This window comes from Oryzias melastigma, linkage group LG20, assembly GCF_002922805.2.
Source record: "Oryzias melastigma strain HK-1 linkage group LG20, ASM292280v2, whole genome shotgun sequence".
Classification (NCBI taxonomy): domain Eukaryota; kingdom Metazoa; phylum Chordata; class Actinopteri; order Beloniformes; family Adrianichthyidae; genus Oryzias; species Oryzias melastigma.
The window spans coordinates 9,288,920-9,308,183 of NC_050531.1; the positions used below are offsets into that span (position 1 = coordinate 9,288,920).

Below are 19,264 nucleotides of genomic sequence, written 5' to 3' on the forward strand. Positions count from 1 at the left end.
GCATGGAGCTGAGAGAAGATAAGAATAAAATGGCACAAAATGACCACAGATAGCAAAAAGAAAAAAGTTATGAATGTAAAAGATAAGATTTCTATATTAAACAAAAGAAAAGAGCATCAATAACAGATATTAAAGCTAAAAGGAAAAAAATGCACTGAAACAGATAGATGTTTTCAGAATGAAACAACACAGAAAAGCACATTTTAATTCAATTTGGAGCCAAAATTGCTAATTCTATTTCAGTAGAGATCCAGATCTCCACCTTTAAGGACAAAAAAGGCAGGGAAGGGGTCTGGGCGCACAGCTCCAAAAGCTTTTTCCTGTCAAAACCTTTGTAAGAAACCCCACAAGAAAGCAAACAGAAGAAATGCACATCCATCCACCTGTCCTCACAGCAGAGCCACACTCTCAGTCGACATGAAATAACCAATCCATCAACCTAATGTGAATGCTTCTCTGTGATTAACCACAAATGTTGCAATTTAACAGGAATTTATTTTCAACTAATAATAGTAAGAAACGCTGCAGAAACATCAGACGTTACAAAATCACAAAAACTCTTTTCATACATGTCATTAGAGTCTGTTAAAGCGAGGCCACTCGGAGCTAAAATGATTAAAACTCTTGAATTTGACAGATAGATCGGTGTGGGCTGCGTGATTGATGCTTTTTGATTACTCAGGAAATGCAATAAAAGTATTTTAAAGCATTTCTGAACCACATACAGTAAAAATGTGTTGTCCAATGTTCTGTCACGAGTGTCTAGTTCTCGTGACAGAACAATGGACACTTCTTAAGACTTTTGTTGAGATGTCTCTGTCATATATGCATCATTTTGATTTATATCCAGAATTTTATTATATAAAGATTTTGGACGAATGAGAGAAAAGACCACAGTGCAAAAACCTGCAGTAGATCCCAAAGATTCACTTTGGTTAAGGTCTGGACTTGAAGAGGAATATATTCGGGGATAACGATGACCTGGATCTTTGGACTCCTAACTCCAGGAGTCGTAGCATCGCAGATTTGTATGGTAGAGACATTATGGATCCATCACTCGGTCTGCCCTTCTTGCCCAGACAAACCCATTACTCTTCATCAGACTAAATTTGCTCTTTCAGATGTATGCTCTTTGGCAAATTCAAATCTTTTTGTTTTTTTACTGCAATTACTTTTATAAAAAGTGGATTTCTTTACCTTAAACTGCTGTTTAATCCCAAATCTGTTGATGCTTTACTCCCACTTTCAAATATATCAGTGAGTTATACAATCATTTTCCTTAAGAAATGATGGTTTTCCTAAATCCTTTCAGTTTTAATAACTTGAACACATTTTTTTGTCCAAATTCATTAATTTTCCACTATGCTTTTTTTTGCTCGACACACTTATATCTTTTTTAAGAAGCAACTTTTCCAACTATAAAAATATATATTTCAAAAAGTTGTATTATTGTTGCATTTATTATACTAAAACATCAGTTCTTTTAGCTATGGTAATGCTTAAAAAGAATTTATTTAGTCTTTGTCAATAAATATGATTCAAAATTTGGGGCAGGCAAAATTTTTCCTGGAGGGGCAGCTGCCCTCCCTGGCCCCCCTGTAGCTGTGCCCCTGCTTCTCTCTTTAAGAGATTTGAACCCCCTTACTGCCTCAATGAGTTCACGAACTTGTTTCAAGCAGAAACAAAATCTTCAAAACAGTATTTATCCAAAGGAGAGTTCCTATTTAATTTTTGTTGCTCTTATTGAGCAGAAGAGGTGTGGTAAATTTGGATAGGACAGGCCACGCCCACCAGCTGATAGAAGTCCACCAGTAAAAATATATCACAATAAACTGCTTTACCTTTATTGCATTTCTCTGACAAAAACTAAAAAAAAAAACTCTACATGATTTTATTGCAACTGTAACATATAAACACCAGATTAATGTAAACATCTTATTAGAAATTTTAAAAAAAATTAAGAATTTGCATAATATTAATTAATTATGCGACACATGTGGTGAGAATAAAAAATACAGTAACTTTGATGTAAAAGAGAATCTCGCTTTTGATGCAAAACGAACAATCTGGAATTTGGATACATCTGTGCCTTCATTTTATAGCAAAACTCAGAAGAGAATTTACAGAAAACAGCTGTTATATCAAGCAAATAATTATACTCATTTCAGATACAATTCTAGGCATCATCCATCAGAAGACATTTCTTCTTCCAGAAACGCTCTTATTTTGTAATATAAATCTCCTTTTCCTTTACACAGATGTGCTCATTTCTGACTATAACTCAAACTCAATGAGATCAAAATGTTTTTTTTTAATAATTTAGTGACGAGGAGATTGAAAAACACTTGTTTGGACAGATTCTGCACACATTAGTGCAATAGCTGAAAAACATCCTTGTTGATATTCTTAAAAACCAGAAAATGAATGCTATGACTTTCCTTCGACATTCCTAAAGTTTGACTGAATAATAAAAATAAAAAAATCTGCACGAATAAACTAAGACATATGACTTGTGCCATCAAGAAGGACCTTAATTTGAGCGTAAAGGTGCTAACCCATGTTCCAAAATGTTTTTGTAATTGGCCTGCAGGGAAATTAAAACTGCACTTTGGGTTTGTCTCCAACAGGGAACACACCTCGGCTGAACTCCATTATGCGCCCCGTGGAGAATCAGTTAGTGCGCCCTGACATGAGATGCTCCCTGATAGCCAAACTTCCCTCTGTCAGGTGACTTTATCACAATTTTCTAATTAACCACAAACCTGCCAGCAGTCCCGCCTGTTCCGTGCTCTTGACGCAGCACTTCTTAAGCCCTTCACAAAACAACAGGCTGAGAGACCTGCTCTTAACCGATACCTCGCTTTATCTGCGAAGAGATACTCCAACCATTTATTTCGCCCATTGTCCTCCGCTTCTTCCAAGGACCGACGACAAAAACAAACTAATTTTGCTTTCATGATGAGAAAAGTGCCTCTTGAAGCAGAGGGTTAGTCATTTATTGACCACACCGCGGAGGCTCTTCACACTGACACATGTGGATAAAATTGTTGGTACATTTCTGCTAATGAAAGAAAAATCTCACTGAAATTAAAATTGAAAAGAGAAATAATTCATAGAAAAATGAAAAGAAAAGGAAAAGCAGATCAATAGAATCAGTAAAAATAATTAAATTAGTTTGGAGAGCAAAAATTATAACTTAATTTTTTCTTGACGCCCAAATGCAACAAAGCAACACCAGACCATAACTGGACCTCCTCCGTGCTTTACAGTAAGGATGGTTTTCTGGGTGCTGATGGGCCGTACTAAAAAGTTTAATTTTGGTTTTGTCTTTGGTTTTTGTCTCTCCAAAGACATTTCTTTGCCAATACAAACTGTACCAAATTACAATCTATTTTTTTTATGATTTCCATTCAGCAAGTGTGTCCATCTGCATGAAATCCACTTGGGCTCAAAAAACTTTCTGTTACTCCTTGACCTTGCAGAGAAAAACTGAATCTTAAAGTAAATGTTTCAAGCAAAAATTGTCTTACTTTCTGACTTGCAACTGACTTAAAATAGTTTTTTAATAGCAAATCAAAACATTTTTCTTAACCAATTGTCAGATTTTTTTTTGTTTATATAAAGAAAATCTACCAATAGGTTTAGAATTTTTGATTTATTACTTAAGGGCCTGTTTTTGCAGAGTGGAGTTCATCTTTAATGTCTTTAGAGGTCATTCTGGGGTCTTCAGTTCTCATTTCTATCTACAATCTCTTTAATTCGTCATCAGTTCTCCATCATTAAGCTGCTGGAGCGATTTGTTCTTTGTGTCTATGATTTTCGGTCTAATCTCCCAGGAAAACGCTCTTCTTCTCCTTATGTCGTCCATTCTTAGGATTTAAAAACACAAGTAAAGCTTCATTAAGTATTTCCCCAAAATTACTTCATTAGCTAAAACTAAACATTTGCATTAATTGATAATGAGGACATCCGTGTTTATTATTACGTCTGTTGAGCGTTCTCTTTCATCAAAGATGGAGTACCAACAGTTTTATTCAGTGTGTAGGTAAATTTATGGTGCAACTCCAAGCAAAAGTGTGACAAACTTCTTTTTAGCTTATGTAAAACCCACAAAAAATGTACTTACATGCATTTTTAACTCAACATCAGAGGCTCTTCCAACAGAAATTAACAATCCCTGCCAGGCTCATTATTCAATCATCAAGTCAGTATAATCAGTCAAATGCAATTCTGCACAATTAAAAAACATCAAAGCCCATTTCCACTTCTAAAAGGCTGTAAGCATATTTATAAACGGAACGCTTGTCTCACTGGTCTAACCGTATCTCTCCAATGTACAGATATCCCACTAATTCAAGCATTTCATGCAAGAGGATCAAATTTCCCATGAAGATCACATTTTATTTAAGAGTCATAATTATTGGAAGAGAGACTTCATACACAAACTTCTAAATGACTCTCATTTAGGTTTGCCCCAGCGCATTTACAAGCTCCTGAAGTGAAATGCCGGCGCTTCCCATCGTTTGAGGCTCATTTCTTTCATCGTATGTTTCATTAAAAATGTAATTATCTGCTTTTGGTCAAAGTAGCTTTGAAAGGTCATTTTCTTGTCTAAAAAACACAAGTGAAAAGGAAAATGCTGCCAAAATTCAAAAGTAATTTTCACCTTCAGCTGTCCAAAAAGGAGTGACAGTTACAGATTGCTCTTTAATGGGAACAGGGGAACGAGTTCATGAAAAATTCTGCCTCAGCTGACACAAATCATTTATTATAGAGATTGACATGAAACAAAGAGGAATTTAAAGAAGCAGGAAGGAATAGCATTACATCTATGGTGAAGTAAAGAAAATTTCTAAAGGCGAGTTAAAGTTCTACGCCGACCATCCTTTGATCTACGCTGTCTTTTAATTATGATTGTGCTGTTTTTAGCCAAAAAAATGGTGAACTGTGAAAGAGTTTCGAAATTCAGAGAGTTATTTTGCTGTCGCCAGCGACAGGTCTGATGTTAAAAAGTTTAAAAAGCCTGATTTTTACAATTAAAAAATAAATGTGTTCTTAAAATGTACTTAAAGTTATATTTTTGATGACCAAAAGATTTAGAACACCCCAATAATCTGAGTTATTTTTTGCAGTTAAAGATAATAAGGTCCAATGAAAAGCTTGAAATGGTACAAAAGTTATTTTTTAATTGCCTTAGATTTAAAAAAAAGAAAAATAAGGTCACATAGAACTTAAAAATTGTGTACAAGTCAGAATTACGCAGAAAGGACTTTTCTGTTTTAACCCTGAGTCTCCCTACCCTACATTTAGCACTCCAATCGAAGCAATACGAAAAAATTGTGTTTTCAAATTTGGACATTACTCCCACTTGATGATGTCATCAATAGCTGCCGGTCAGTTAAGTTAGCGTGGAGCTGCTAGCGCTCAGAAAAATATGTGACATTGGTTTTTGCGTTATAAAAAGGTCATGCTAAAACAAAAAAAAACTTACATTTAAATGTAAACTTCTGTGAAGAAATGCATTTCTCCTCTGCAAGACAGCGTGACGCGCTAACTTAGCCCTTAAAAAAATCTATACCTGACAACCCCACACCTTCAAATGCCACTACAATTGGAGGGGTAGGGAGAAGCCGTGGGGGAAGAATTTGAATTCTGCCTTTGTTGAGACAGTTAATGTAATTCCAGCAAATTCTGGCGCAAATAAAGCAACATTGAGCTGCTATGTTGCACAACTAACCAAAGGTGGGCATCAGAATCAGATGGTTTACGTTGGTTTAGTTAACACTTTACTACGGTAAAGCTCAAAGCTGCTTTTCTCAGCTTCAGAATCCGTCTGCATTACTTTTGTTGTGTAAAACATTGAAGAGTTATGGAAATTTAAGGAATGTTAGTAAAGCTGCGGTGCTTAAGGATTATTTCACCCTTATAGATGCACTGTGAAAGCAAACCAAACTAATTCTAATTGCCTTTCCTAGTGTAAGATCCATCCAACAACACCAATCTGCTACAATGTGTGTCCAGACTAGCTTCAGCTAGTTAATGTACGGCACAGCTCTTCACCACACCTGTCTGGGGCGCTCTACCTGCGCGCTCTGGGTCCGGCGAGACGTCGTAATTGAAGCAGAGAGCGCATCCTCGCTCCGTCACCTGGAATGGGAAGAAACCCTCAAACAAGTCCACGCCTGCCTCCACGCATGCCAGCACTTCATCAGGTCGCCCCACGCCCTGCAGCAGCCTGATAATGACGTGCACATCCAAAAAAAAAAAAAAAAAAACACAGCAGGATGCATTAAACATTAATACAACATGTCTTCAACATAGCACTGCCAGACAAACATCAGCAGAGCTCTCAACAACATGCACACCCTTGGGTGTTTCAGCTTTCAGTTAACTAGCTGTCTCTCACTGCCTGCAGGCATCAAGGTCAAGCCCAATTTAGCATTCGATAATGACTCTTCCCAAGTTTCTGCATGGAAGCTACACCTCCTCCCAGCTAGGAAAACCAGCAGGAGTACATGCCCCACGGTCTATAAGATAGACTAACCAAGCAAAGCTCGCAGGGGTGCTCCCACTACGAGACTAGCACTTTTCACTGCTCCACCAAAACAGAGAAAGCCGCTAACAGCTAGAGGAGCTCCTCCATCGCCTCCAGCAGAGAAGTGCTCATGTCAGACAGCCTCCAGACACAAGTATCTGACATGCTAATTTAGTCTGGAGTAAACAACTTCCAGCAGAAGTTTGTCCTTGTGTCTTTGAAGGAAATATTTAAGAAAATAAAGACTATCTTCAAAAAAAAAGGGGGATTTTTCATCACTCCATGAGTTTATATGAAACACATAGATTTTAAGTGAAAAAAGAAATACAAAAATGACAGGAAATTCTTTAAAGAAAAAAAAACTAATCTCAATAATTTACTGATTTTTTAATAGATTTAAAATGTATTTAGAGCATCTTCCAGAAAAATTATGAAGAAAAATCTATCTACAATAAAATATTAGGGCCACCATAAAGAAAATACACATAAGAAAATACATTTGTAAAATACGAGAAACAACTCTAAATTTTACAAAAAAAGTCACGATAAAATGAAAGAAAGTCAAAATTTTATGTGAAAAAATCTCAAGTTTTTAAGAGATTAGAGTTGTAAAATTTTTAGAAAAACAGTAAACATTTTATTAGAATATAATTGCAAATTTACTAATTCAAAAGTTTTAATTTTACTAGGAAAAAGCTATGTCTTTTTTCAAAAATAAAGTTGTAGTTTGATGATAATAGTCATAAAATTATATGAAAAAAAATCACATTTTTAATGAAAATAAAGTTGTACAATTATTAGAAAAAAAGTCAATATTTTACGAGAATAAAATCTCAATTTTTTAATTTAAAAAGTCATATTTTCACTAAGGAGAAATAAAGTTTTTTCAAAAACAAAGTTGTAGTTTGATAATAATACATATGTACATTTACAAAATATGTAAAGCAGATGCATCAAGATTCTTAAGCAGTGTGATGTCCGTCTGATTACTCTTACTGTCTTTCTTGTATTAATTTTAATATCTAAATTGACATCTTATTTTTAAAAAGGGGGACTTTTTCCTTGTAAAATTACAACTTTTTAAAGCATACATTTACAGCTTTATCCTCTTAAATTGTTGATTTTTTTTTCATAATTGTACAACTTTATCCTCGTCAAATTTTGACTTTTTCCTCATAATTTTACTACTTTGTTCTCATATATTTGCCTATTTTTCTTCTTCTATTGTGGCCTTAATTCTTCGCCATAATCATCTGATTGAAAAATATTTGTTATTTCCTAATTGTGTGGATTAATTGAGTGCTAACCTAAGAAAGCAATCAGGAAGTCAATTATGGAAATAATTGATGGCACCACATGTTTGTTTCTTCTCTACAGAGCACATTACTTTTATTCATTTATTTGGTTAGTAAATATCTTTTTGACTTTTACTAAAAAAGAAAGGAAATCAAACCACTTTTCATCTGATTCTGCTTAAATATTCGCATTTTTTGTTGCTCTAAACCAAAAAAGTTATGTTATTTCTCAGAGTTTGAAGCAGGCAAACCTTGGTTTGTCCTCAGGCAGCTCCTTGGTCATAGAAGTGATGAGCTGGGTCCTCAGAGCCTGGTCCACAGAGCCAGTTTGGAGCCCATCCAGGCAGAATCCTGCCACAGGCCTCTTAGCCGTCTCCCTAGCTGAGCGTACTCTTTCTTCCATGACGTCTCCTCCCTCCACCACCCCAAACAGCTCAACTCCGTCCAGGCCCTGGCACGATGCAGACACAGTGGTGATTAAAGACTAAAAAAATCTTTCAGAATATATACAAACGTAAAGATAAAAAGGCTGACTAGACAAACTAAAAAAGGAAGACATCATCATTTTCATATCTGAGACTTTTTTATTTACACGTTCCACAACACATGCATACTAGTCTGAATAAAGCAGCTGTGTCAGCACCCACACATTGTGGGACTGCTTGTATTTAGTGAATGTGTGTACCTGGGATTTCTGGTGCACCAACAGGCATTCATCCAAGTAAGCCAGAGTTCGATCCACAGACTTCCGGATCCTTTTTCGAGACGTGTTGGCCGGCCAGGTCTCTCCGTCTGCCATGCTCTGATACCAGTCGGGCTTCACCGTCTTCAGGAGAGCCATGAACTTAGATGCTGTCAGCTCTATCCGCCCACCACTGCCCCACACAGACACGGTCTGTGTGACAACAGAAATATCAAGTGAGGAGACATGCTGCAATGGAGTGTCACTACAAGTAAAAACATTGTAGCTCAAAACTGAGATCAGGTTGTCTTTTGTATATTTTTCTCATGAACTGCAGCCGAGTGAGAGACGACGTGTGTGCAAAGACAAACACATCAGCTGGTGCTGCAGCTCACCTTGTTGGTCGCATAACCTGTCGGGCTGCGTGTTGCAGGGTCATGCAGTGAGCAGTAAAGTACTGTATCGTGGAGCCCTGAAAAAGAGAATCAGTGCATCAGTCACTGAGAGACAAGATGGAAAAAGGCAGGGAACGTGTGACGGGTGAAAACTAAATAAAAATAGAAGAAAAGGGCTTCTTTTCTGTTAGTAAACACAGAAAACTGACACTTTCAAACCATGGTTGGCAAAAACTCTGATATAAAGACAATGTTAATTATATTTTTGCTAAGCTTTAAACAAGTTTTTAATTTTCTGTCCAAAATATTGTTTTCATATTATGAATTTACAGTTAATACAGTTACAGATAACACACGAGTTTTCATGTGTTGTGTTTTCATTATAAAAATATAGTAAATTTCAACCTTTGAGGTCTGACAATAAAGTTTATCAATCTTTTTTCTCCATGATAATTATTTAAATAAATACCACTAGGAAAAAAGTTGCATTTTTGTTGTAAAAATGCAACTTCTAAAATCGACTTTTGCATAATAATTTTGTGACTTAAAATATTCTTTGCTTAAAAAGATAAAAAAAGAAGTTTATATGACAGTAGGTTTCTTTAATTGGGTTTTTGATTGCTGTTTACATGTTTTAACTTTTTTCTTTAAAAATATAGGTCAGCCCCAAGGAGACAGACATATGAAAAAAAGGTATTACAATAATTACACTCATAATGCATATGAAATATTATGAATAAATGAAGCTTTACTTATAAAGAGCTTTGAAATGCCATTAGGTGTACCAAGGTGCTTCACAGTAAAAGAGAGAAGAAAGCTTAAAATCATTGTCTCGGCTTTCTTTCTCAATTACCCTCACTCAGTCAAATATCAACCAAAATGGAGCAAAAGAAGAGAAGAATCATGAATTGTACCTGCAAACTTCTTGAATCCATCCTTAAACTCTTCCAGCACCTCTTGGTGCTCCGCTCTGGTGAGACACGTGATGGAGATGCAGGTTAAAACAGGGTCAGCCGGGCAATAAGTCTTTTTACTGACCCACAAAAATCAGATAACTGGTCAGATAGCTGCTGGAATAATCTGATTTGATGTGTTTAAATGCACTTCAGGAATCCAGTAATAAGAAAAATTAAAATCCCTGATTTGCATGACTAAGTCATTATTTAGATTTATCTAAAAGTTAAGACCAACTATAAATTTTATTAAATATATGACCTTATATTGTTAAAATTTGTCAATACTATTGTCCCAGAACTGTCCTAAAGAGTTAATATATCCACAAAATAGGCTGCATGCTTCTTTAGTTGTCTGTTTACATCTTGGCTTATTGTTTTTTACTTACAAAGTGACATTAAGCATAATTCTCCTTTTTTTAAAACATAATTTGAAATGTAAAATCCAATAGATAAACAAGTATATATGATATAGAAATCTGATTGTTAGGGAATAATCCAGATTATCCCTTTGCTAAATCCTCGTTAGAAAAATAGCTTTCTGCTGATGTCCATTTGGCATAGAATACTCTATATTTGTAGTAATTCCATCAATAGAGCCTCCAGTTGCATCCTCAGATGCAGAACAAGTTATGCAATTCAAGAGGCAATGATTGTATTGTTAGATTGTAGTTTATGTCTTTTGTATCACACTAGACTCAGCACAACTTGTTAAAAATGCTTTAAAAATCTGTAAATGTAATTCTATAGTCACTTTCTTAGAGCTTGACAAATGATGCCGACCTAACCGAGAAGATTGAAAGTTATTTAATTTGCACAAAGAAATGCTCAGTGCTGCAGATATCTTAGATTACAAATCCAGGTTGGAAAAAATAATAAAATCAGGAAAACTAAACAAGAAAAACATTGCTGTACTTCTAGGTCAAGTCAATCTTGATGAATAATATTTTCTCTGTGGGTTTATCAAAAACCTAAAGCATAATAGATGTGTAAGATTTATGCCAGATTTTTTTTAAATCATCAGATTTAAGAGCAGCATGTAAATGCATCACATTTTCTTGTTGATATTTATCAGACTTTTCCCCAGTTTTCTGATTTTTGTGGGTATATTTAAGTACATCAGATTTAACAATTGGTATAATAAGTTGATTAACTTAATAATTAAGATTTCAGACAATGATCAGATTTTTCAGTATGCATATAAACGGGTTATGTGATGGGTTTTGTCTTACATGTTAGACAGAGTGACCTGGGTGACAGAGGGGAGGATGCTGATCGTTTGTAGCGTGTCCTGGGTGAGATGTGGGACGGTGCCAAAGTGTGTGTACAGCAAACACCCCGGGACCTTAAGGGAGAGCTGCCCAGTCCTCCCGATCCCCTGCAGAACACCCAAACGAGCTCCTCCTTGTATCACGCGGGAAAGCTCCAGCTTCATCTCCCTGCAGCAGTTCAATAAACATTCAACTTAGACTCAATTGAGAGAGCTAGCAACGTGGCTAACTAGCATTTCTACTCACGTGCAACTATGTTTGCAAATATTTCGCTATTCAAAGTAGTTGTATCCTCCTGAGGTGAAACGCTTTGTAAAAACGTATAAATATGTTGATTAGTTTATATAAAATTCCATTTAGTGAACTAGATAATCGTTTTCTTCGAGCTAAAAACTTATGCCGCAAAGGAACTACAAGTCGCGGGAATATGTCGTCATCGAGAACGACGATTGACAAAAACTTTCACATTCCGGGCCTCTACTCTTTCTTTCGCCTAAAAATGACAAAATTCACGATACTGTGGGTGTTTTTGTTATTTGATAGACGCTTTTAAAAAAGAGGGACTTCAAAATGTCACGAATTCGAAGACTGTCGTCTAGTTTGTAGAAGGGAATGGAGTTGTCATAGTTACTGAAGAAACTTCCGATTCACGGCTTTAGTGGGACATGTAGTTTATTTTTTTCCCTTTTTTGATACCATCTACCAAGAAAAACTGTTAACGTACTACATTACCCATAATCCTTTTTTGACGGTATTAAGTTCTCTGTGCTTCGACATAACTTGAAAATACTTTTCATGAAAGAAATTAATTGAATGTGTGTTTTTACTGACTAAAAGGAAAACAAGTCACGCACAAAAGGTTTAGGGAGTTGTAGTTCTAAAAGCGGAGTCTATAAAAGCTGTAATGGCGTTCTCTGGCAACAATTCTCACCTGTTCAGGTGGAAAAGGCTTAGTTCTGCAACCAAGGTAAGTTTGAAAATTGGTCAATCGAAAGAATCGACTGTCTGTAATCATTTCCTTTCTATTGAAAAAAGCAATTAAAAAAGTAACCTTTTGCTTCACACAATAAATTGTAGTGCTCAGATAAATTCTATCTAAATTGAAAATCTTAAATCCTTTCTCAGCCCTCTTTAACCTCCTAGATCTTTTAGCAGCGATAGGAGAGAAATATCTATAAACGAAATTGTAGTTGCATCCTGAAATTGCATATTTAAATGAAGAAGAATCAAATTTTCCATGCAGCATATGGAAGTCTGGCTCATGTCAGAAGATTAAACAGCACACACAGGTCTTTCTTTGATACTCTTGTGCTTGCAGCTGTACACCCCTGCAGTATGACTGAGATAGCCGAATTGCTGCTGGTGAGCACTGACTTTTTGAAGTCTGGGAAATGATTCTGAGGTAATCTGTGGATTTAAGGCAATAGCTAAGCTTTTCTGTGAAATAATCTGCAGATATCAGGCTCTTGGCTCAGACACCCCCCATTTCTAAACTGTTTCTACAGCTCAAGGTGTCACTAAACTAGTCTGGGGATTTTCAAACAGGCAATAGTGACCATAAGACCTATATTTCTATAAGAGCTTTACGCTTTCTTTGCAAGCGGAGCAGCTTTCACCTGAAATATTTGTTCTTCTAAAAGCAGAAACTTGAGAAGAATGGTGGTAATGACATCTGGAAGAAGGTGAGAAAAGTGTTTATTGGTCGGGATTTATTTATCACTTACATTTTGGTCAGCTGTTTGTCTTTTTCAGCGAGTCGAGATGGCCTCGGAGTTTGCAGTTTCTCAAGTTTTTGCCCACAAAAAGCCTCATTCGGGAACCAGGGGGTTAGCCATGCCTCTGCACAGCGCAGCACAGTTAAGAGATCACGATGAGGCTTACAATGAAGGTAAACATGATAACGTATGGGTTCATCGCTGCACAGATGCATGGCACTTTGATCTGAAAACTTAACACATTTCTTTGCCACTGTTCTGCAATATGTGATTATTAATTGTTTTTTGGGGCACAACGCCTGCTGAGCTACATGAAACAATATTCAAAGGGATTCAAGAATCCGTCACTCTTATAGAAATATAATTTATGGCCCAAACCTCTAACAGGAGAAACACAATGACTAAAATCTGCAGTAAATGTCAATTAGCAAATATAAGTTTTATTTCAATTAATTTTCTAATGATTCACAAATTTGTACTTCAGAGGGACAATGGGAGCATTCAAGGTCACAAAACCACTTTTTTTTTTTTTTTAGAAAGTCGACAATGTGAACAGGGCCATTAAGGGAACAGCAATACAGCAGGGCAGAACTGCGATTAAGAAAGTCACCGCTCTCTAAAAATAACATTGCAGCCTGTCAGCGGTTTGCTAATAATGGCATGGACATGACAAAAAAAGGACATGAGAATGTATTTATTGCTTTTAATGAGATGAGTTTGGTTTGGGAAAAGATCATTTGTCACAAACTCCTTAACACATTTGGTTCATGTTGCAGCTCAGGAGCTTCTGAGCAACTGGTTGAGCAGTAAAATGCGAATTGACCTGGAAATCGAGGATGAGGATGATCTGATGGGTCCTGATGAAAGGACACTTCCTGCTGCTGCTGCTACAAACCAGACTGCCACCGTCTCTCACAGAGATTTTGATGGTATTGTTTTTATCTTTGAAGATTCAGTTTGATTTAACTTTAAGGTCTTACAGTTAAATATGTATTTTAAGCCATGTAGTGTAAAAATATGCTTTTTAATTGAAAATTTCAAAAAGATACACTGCATATAAAAGATTGGCAAACTGTTTTGTGACAAAAATTTGAAGATTAAGATCAATTAGGATTAGGAATTCAAACAGGAAAAGCCCAAGAAACTATTTTTTTCTTTAAAATTTTGAATGTTTTTTTTAGATTTCTATACCTGTCTGAGTGATGAAGATGAACAATCAGCTGTGAACAACATTTTACAAGACCTGAAGGAGCGAGAAGTGCTGGACTTTGTGATGAAGGAGAAACTGGTACTCGATGACACAACACCCAAGAAGTTCAGAGACCCGCTCCTCACTATGGAAGCTCGACACAGACGAGTACGTGCAAAACCGTTTCCCCTGATTAAAGTTGTGAATACTCTGTGTTAAGTACACAGAAAAACACACACGTGTAAATGAGTAACGACTTTAACTTCTCCTGAAGGTGCGAGAAAACAGATTGCAGCGGGAGGCTGAGAAGGAGAGGCAGCACAGGGAGAAGGAGGCTCGTCAGGCTGCCAGACAGGAGGCAAAGAGAAGGGAGAGAGAGAAGGAGGTGAGGAGGAAGCAGGAGCAACAGAAGCAGGAGGAGCTGATGCAGCAGGAGCTGGTGAGACTGCGGCGTGAGATGGAGCAGAGGAGGACTCAGGAGCAGCTTGCTCGACAGAGGTATTGTTTTCACAGCTGGCAGCTGCTGCAACTACACAGTTTACTGATAAAAGTAAAAAAATAAAAATGAACTTTCACAAAATCATCTTTGATCTCTTTTCAGTGGTCTTTTCATTATGTCATTTTTAATATAAAAACCTGTGCCGTCTTTTAGGACACTTTTTGCAGAGCTCATTAGGAATTCATTAGAAATTCCCCTCTAAGTTGTGGGCGGGGCTATTAACTCGATTTAACCCCGCCCCCTTCCCTGTTGCTGAGAGCACTCTGTTTACAAGCTAACTTACACCCTCAACCTAACATTAAATCCCAAACAATATCGGATATATCCCGTTCCGAGCCAGATTCCAGCTCGGATGAGGAAATTAAAGACGCTCATGGATCTATTCGCCTGCAAGTGGATGCATCAGAATGGAGCAGAGCAGGGAGCTTGTGGCCCACTCAACGTATTTTCATCACAATTAAGTTGCATTTTTTTTGTCTGCTCCTAATTCACAACAATTTAAATAAATAAATATTCATAAATTGAATTTTAAGCTTAATTATCTTTATGTATGTGTCCTCCATCATCAGAAAATTGCCACAAAAACATATTAAAATCACAAAAAACAGGTTTTTAATAAGAGTGGGTCTTTAACATTAAATTAAACTTAAATACAGATTTTTGGAACAAAACATAATGTAATATATATATATTGAAAAGTTTAGCTTAGTCACATGACTAGTGTTGCAGAATAAACTCAATGTTGCTCCAGATATATATTGTCCTTTTTCCATTTTTTCTTACTTTCAGAAATGTAGTTTGAGCAAAGAAAAACTGATTTATAGCTTTTTAATTCACTGATGAACAACTTAAAGAGTGGAAGATAGCAGTTATAGTTAAAAATAGGAAATTATGATCTTCAATTACATACGTTTACATCATACAATCCTTTCTCCTGTGATCTCTCATTTACATGAACCCAATCAGGCTGCAAAATTTAAAGGAGACATAAGTGAAAGTTAACGAGGAAAGAAAAGTTTAAGATGGTGCGACTTGTGGTGTCACACAAAAACTTAACCGCAGAGTTTCTTCTCAATATGAAAGCGGCGCTTCCACACATCAGTTGACCAATCACAAAAACAAGTCACTGTAATTGAAATCTATTCAGCCATGAAACAAAGGAACTTCAATTTGTCTTATCTTTATGTTGTGGCATAACTGACAGCCAAACTGCATTGATCCAAATTTAACAAAGTGTTTATTGCTTTTAATTCATGTTTTTTTTATTATGCACTGCTTTCTTTATTCATAGTGGATTAGCTTCTCCTTGTCACTGTACATTCCAAACAATGAATTTTTAATTTTTTTTTTAGCAGATGAGTCACCAAATAGAAACGGCATGCATCAAAACTCTGCAAAAGTGGCATTTTTGTAGCAACATAAATCTGTTTTTTTTTTTTTTTTTTTTACCACTATGTTAAATGTAAGTTCATTGTTTCTGTTTTTATCTTTACATAGTGGTCTCTTAAGCAACATTTATTGATGCACTACACACAGTTTTACCTATTTATCTGGAGCACATTCAAACACAGTCTCATCTGTTGCAAGTTCACCTCAGGCCACTACATCAAAGCTGTTTTAATATTTATGGTATATATGTTTTAGAAATATTTTTTTTATCTTATAATAAGATAGTCATGCATTCTGCCCACCAAAATTGTTTGAAATTTTGAGATGAGTAATTTTTCTTTTGAAGCAGGAACTGAAAATTCAACTCTGAGTTCCTCTTCATCTCTTTCCTTCATCGAGACTCCTCTTCCTATGATTCTCTTTTATATTCAGTTAGTTTACCTGTTGATAGAAATATGAACAGCAAAAAAATAATCTTTTGTGCTACTTTCTGTTTATTGACCTCTCTTTTTAAGGTGTCTGAACTGAATCTACAAACAAACAAAAAAAGGAAGATGTTGTGCTTTTATTTTGCAGAAAAAGATCTGATTTGCATCAGGTAACAGCGAACATCCAAACAGCCCTACCCACAAAGCACCAACAGAACGTCCAGCAGCTCCATCGAGAAGAGTGGATTCAAGCGAAGGTTCACACAAACAACCTTAAGGTTGGTGTCGTCACTAGAGCCTCAGAACGGCCTAAGGCTCAGTCTGTTAAAACCTTTCTGTCCTGCAGTCTGTGGTTTGGACATTTTCATGCCCCTCAGCCTTTTGGTGTGAAGGTAATACTGCCTGTAAAAATTCAAAACACTATCAAGAATATTTGTGAGAGGCATTTTTTTAGCACACTAGATATAATATAAAATGACTTGACTGATAATATTTAGCTGAGAAAAAGGAGTTGTTTTAGAAAATGTATCCTAATAAAACCAATATAAATCAAAAAGGCAAAATATTAATACTGAGCAAATTAAAAACCCAAAAGCACAAATATTAGCTGTTGAAGATGTATTTAAAAAGTCTCCACTCCTTATATCCTTATATCAAGTCAAGTTAGTCAATTTTCATTGACATTAGAAAGATAATCTGGTTAGAATTAATACATTTTTCCTACTTGTTGTCCTGTTTTTGCACACTTTCAGTGTCTGCAGAGGCATTTCTCTGGGTGGCGTTCAGCAGTGTGGGAGCGACAGCTGCAGATGAGTAAGGCCGTGGCCTTTTATTCCTGGAGGAGGCAGCTGAGAGCGTGGAGAGCGTGGCGGGCAGTTGTTTGGGCAGCGCGAAGGCATCGAGATGTGGCAAAGACGGAGGAGGAGCTACGAACCGAAAACAGGCATAAATCAAGCTCTAAAGTGGTTTTGTAGTGTTTTTGTGCCCTTAAAGCTCACTGTTAAGCTGGGTTGTATCATCTCATACTAGCATTTCAGTGCCAGACAGCCGACATTCATAACTAGGCTGTAAATTTAATATCCCAGTTGGCCACCCACTAATTAAAAGTGATGTAGTCTTTTTGTAATTGAGATGATTAAAATATGTTCACATCCCTTTTCCCCTTCAGAAAACACCAGCTGGCTGTTGAAAGTGACCGACGGCGGCTTTTACGCCGTTGCCTTTACGGGTGGCAAATATGGCGTCGGATCGTGAGTGAACAACAACGTATTTCGGCCCAGCAGCAGGAAACCAAACGGAAGATGACTGCCTTACTCAGTGCTGCAGCAAAAGGCCACCTTAAAACCAAAATAACTCATGCAAATCAGCCACAAGTGATTCAACCAGAGCTGGGAAACCAATCTGAGACCACAGCGAGGGTGAGAGGCGGACAAATTCTCAACAACTCTCTTTTCTTTGATTTTTGCCACATAAAACAAAGTGATTAGTTATTTTTAAATAGAATCAGACGAGACTAAAACACCAGCCCTGCTATTCCAAAGGCCTAAAACTGCAGACAACTCAAAAAACTATGTTCTGCTTTGAGTCTTCTTCTAACAAAAGACAACTGGAATATTTTAGAAGAAGCTTAAAGGGAAACTTCTGGAGCTAAAATGTTAAGAATTTATTCTTTGAGGTTTTATGTGTGTCTGGACCTTTTATAATTGCCCTGCTTTTTATTCTTCTCAGATTCTGCTGTAACCGTATAGCACAAAAAAGGTGTAAAAAAGGCCGGAGGGACACGAAAATAGGAGATAAAAATTGAAGTTTCATGACTTTGATGCTTAAGGGGGGCCTCTTCAGTCTATATATCACAATTACTGAAGCAAGACAGTCTTAATAGATTGGCCAGCTCTCTGTAGACTTGCCTGGTTTGGTTCAGCCATTGCATAATCCCCCACTTTATCTTTTATATATTCTACAGAAAGATCACAACAGATCAGACCCTTCATCTCCTGGAGGCTCCGTGATCCATCAGGATAAAAATGCGACAGGTATTGTTTCCGAGCCTTGGCAGGTGACCCGGCGCCATACGGCGCCCACTGCTGAAGAAATCCACAAGGCCCGGCAGTGGGTGGAGGACTTCACCAGCTCGACGGCGTCGCCGGGCAGCAGGTTTGAAAACAGACATGCCGTCCAGCAGCAGATTATCACACAGCAGAGGAAGCTGCTGAAGGAGCAGCAGGAGCAAATCGTCCGGCTGAAGGAAAAGCAGAACATGATGGATCTGAGGCTGGAGATGGAGAAAACTGCAGAGGACATGGAGAAAACTATGCACTACCCACCAGTGCAAAGGTACTGTAGTAGATATGCCACTATTTCTATAGAATTTATGACATATACTGTATTTGTCATAGTGATTCTCCTCCATCTTTTTGTTTTCTTCGGTACGTTTTTTTGACATGTAAAAATGAAATCACACTTTATGCAATCTTGGTATCAAAAGTTCAGGACATTTACGCTTGTAGTTTTGGTATTCCTAACTTTTATGCAATTTAAAATATTATGCAATTCATAAGATTTTTTCAGCCAATGTTTACTCAATGGGAAATTTTTCAAAATTTGTGTGCGCTTTTTAACTTATGCAATTTCAGTATCAAAACGTTCAGCACGTGCTGGACATTCACGCTTGTATTTTTGGTATTCATACATTTCACATTTTTAAATTTTACGCAATTAAAAACCAAAAAATTATGTTTTTTTTTGTTTTTTAGGGTTTTTTTGGCTAATGTGGTATCTACTGAAGTTCTTTTTAGCTAATTTGGATTTAAACTAATATATTAGCAACGTGTTAGTATTTTGGATTATTTGGCATCTACTGAGATGCTTTGGGCTTATTTTGGATTGAGCTAATCTTTTAGCAACATGCTAGCT

The 19,264-nt window shown here is 36.6% G+C and overlaps 2 protein-coding genes across 7 annotated transcripts in view; one reads left to right on the forward strand and one right to left on the reverse strand.

Annotated features, from left to right (window-relative positions):
* Positions 1-11,517, reverse strand: part of qtrt2 (queuine tRNA-ribosyltransferase accessory subunit 2) — a 12,568-nt gene extending 1,051 nt beyond the window's left edge. Inside the window, exons 1-7 of one of the 2 annotated variants that reach the window (XM_024280066.1) lie at positions 11,378-11,517; positions 11,093-11,299; positions 9,822-9,877; positions 8,908-8,984; positions 8,516-8,725; positions 8,082-8,281; positions 6,084-6,235 (exon numbers count right to left, since the gene is read on the reverse strand). In XM_024280066.1, the coding sequence (XP_024135834.1) occupies positions 6,084-6,235; positions 8,082-8,281; positions 8,516-8,725; positions 8,908-8,984; positions 9,822-9,877; positions 11,093-11,295 (898 nt within the window). In that variant the 5' untranslated portion in view covers positions 11,296-11,299; positions 11,378-11,517. Of the gene's footprint in view, positions 1-6,065; positions 6,236-8,081; positions 8,282-8,515; positions 8,726-8,907; positions 8,985-9,821; positions 9,878-11,092; positions 11,300-11,377 lie in introns of both variants that reach the window. The other variant, XM_024280065.1, reaches the window with a different exon arrangement.
* A 252-nt stretch (positions 11,518-11,769) lies between these two features.
* ccdc191 (coiled-coil domain containing 191) overlaps positions 11,770-19,264 on the forward strand; it is a 15,389-nt gene continuing 7,894 nt past the window's right edge. Inside the window, exons 1-11 of one of the 5 annotated variants that reach the window (XM_024280063.2) lie at positions 11,770-12,098; positions 12,450-12,493; positions 12,772-12,813; positions 12,884-13,019; positions 13,623-13,775; positions 14,028-14,203; positions 14,310-14,533; positions 16,500-16,629; positions 17,104-17,294; positions 17,520-17,769; positions 18,315-18,685. In XM_024280063.2, the coding sequence (XP_024135831.1) occupies positions 12,467-12,493; positions 12,772-12,813; positions 12,884-13,019; positions 13,623-13,775; positions 14,028-14,203; positions 14,310-14,533; positions 16,500-16,629; positions 17,104-17,294; positions 17,520-17,769; positions 18,315-18,685 (1,700 nt within the window). In that variant the 5' untranslated portion in view covers positions 11,770-12,098; positions 12,450-12,466. Of the gene's footprint in view, positions 12,099-12,449; positions 12,494-12,771; positions 12,814-12,883; positions 13,020-13,382; positions 13,776-14,027; positions 14,204-14,309; positions 14,534-16,499; positions 16,630-17,103; positions 17,295-17,519; positions 17,770-18,314; positions 18,686-19,264 lie in introns of those variants that run through there. The other 4 variants (XM_024280064.2, XM_024280060.2, XM_024280062.2 and 1 more) reach the window with 4 other exon arrangements.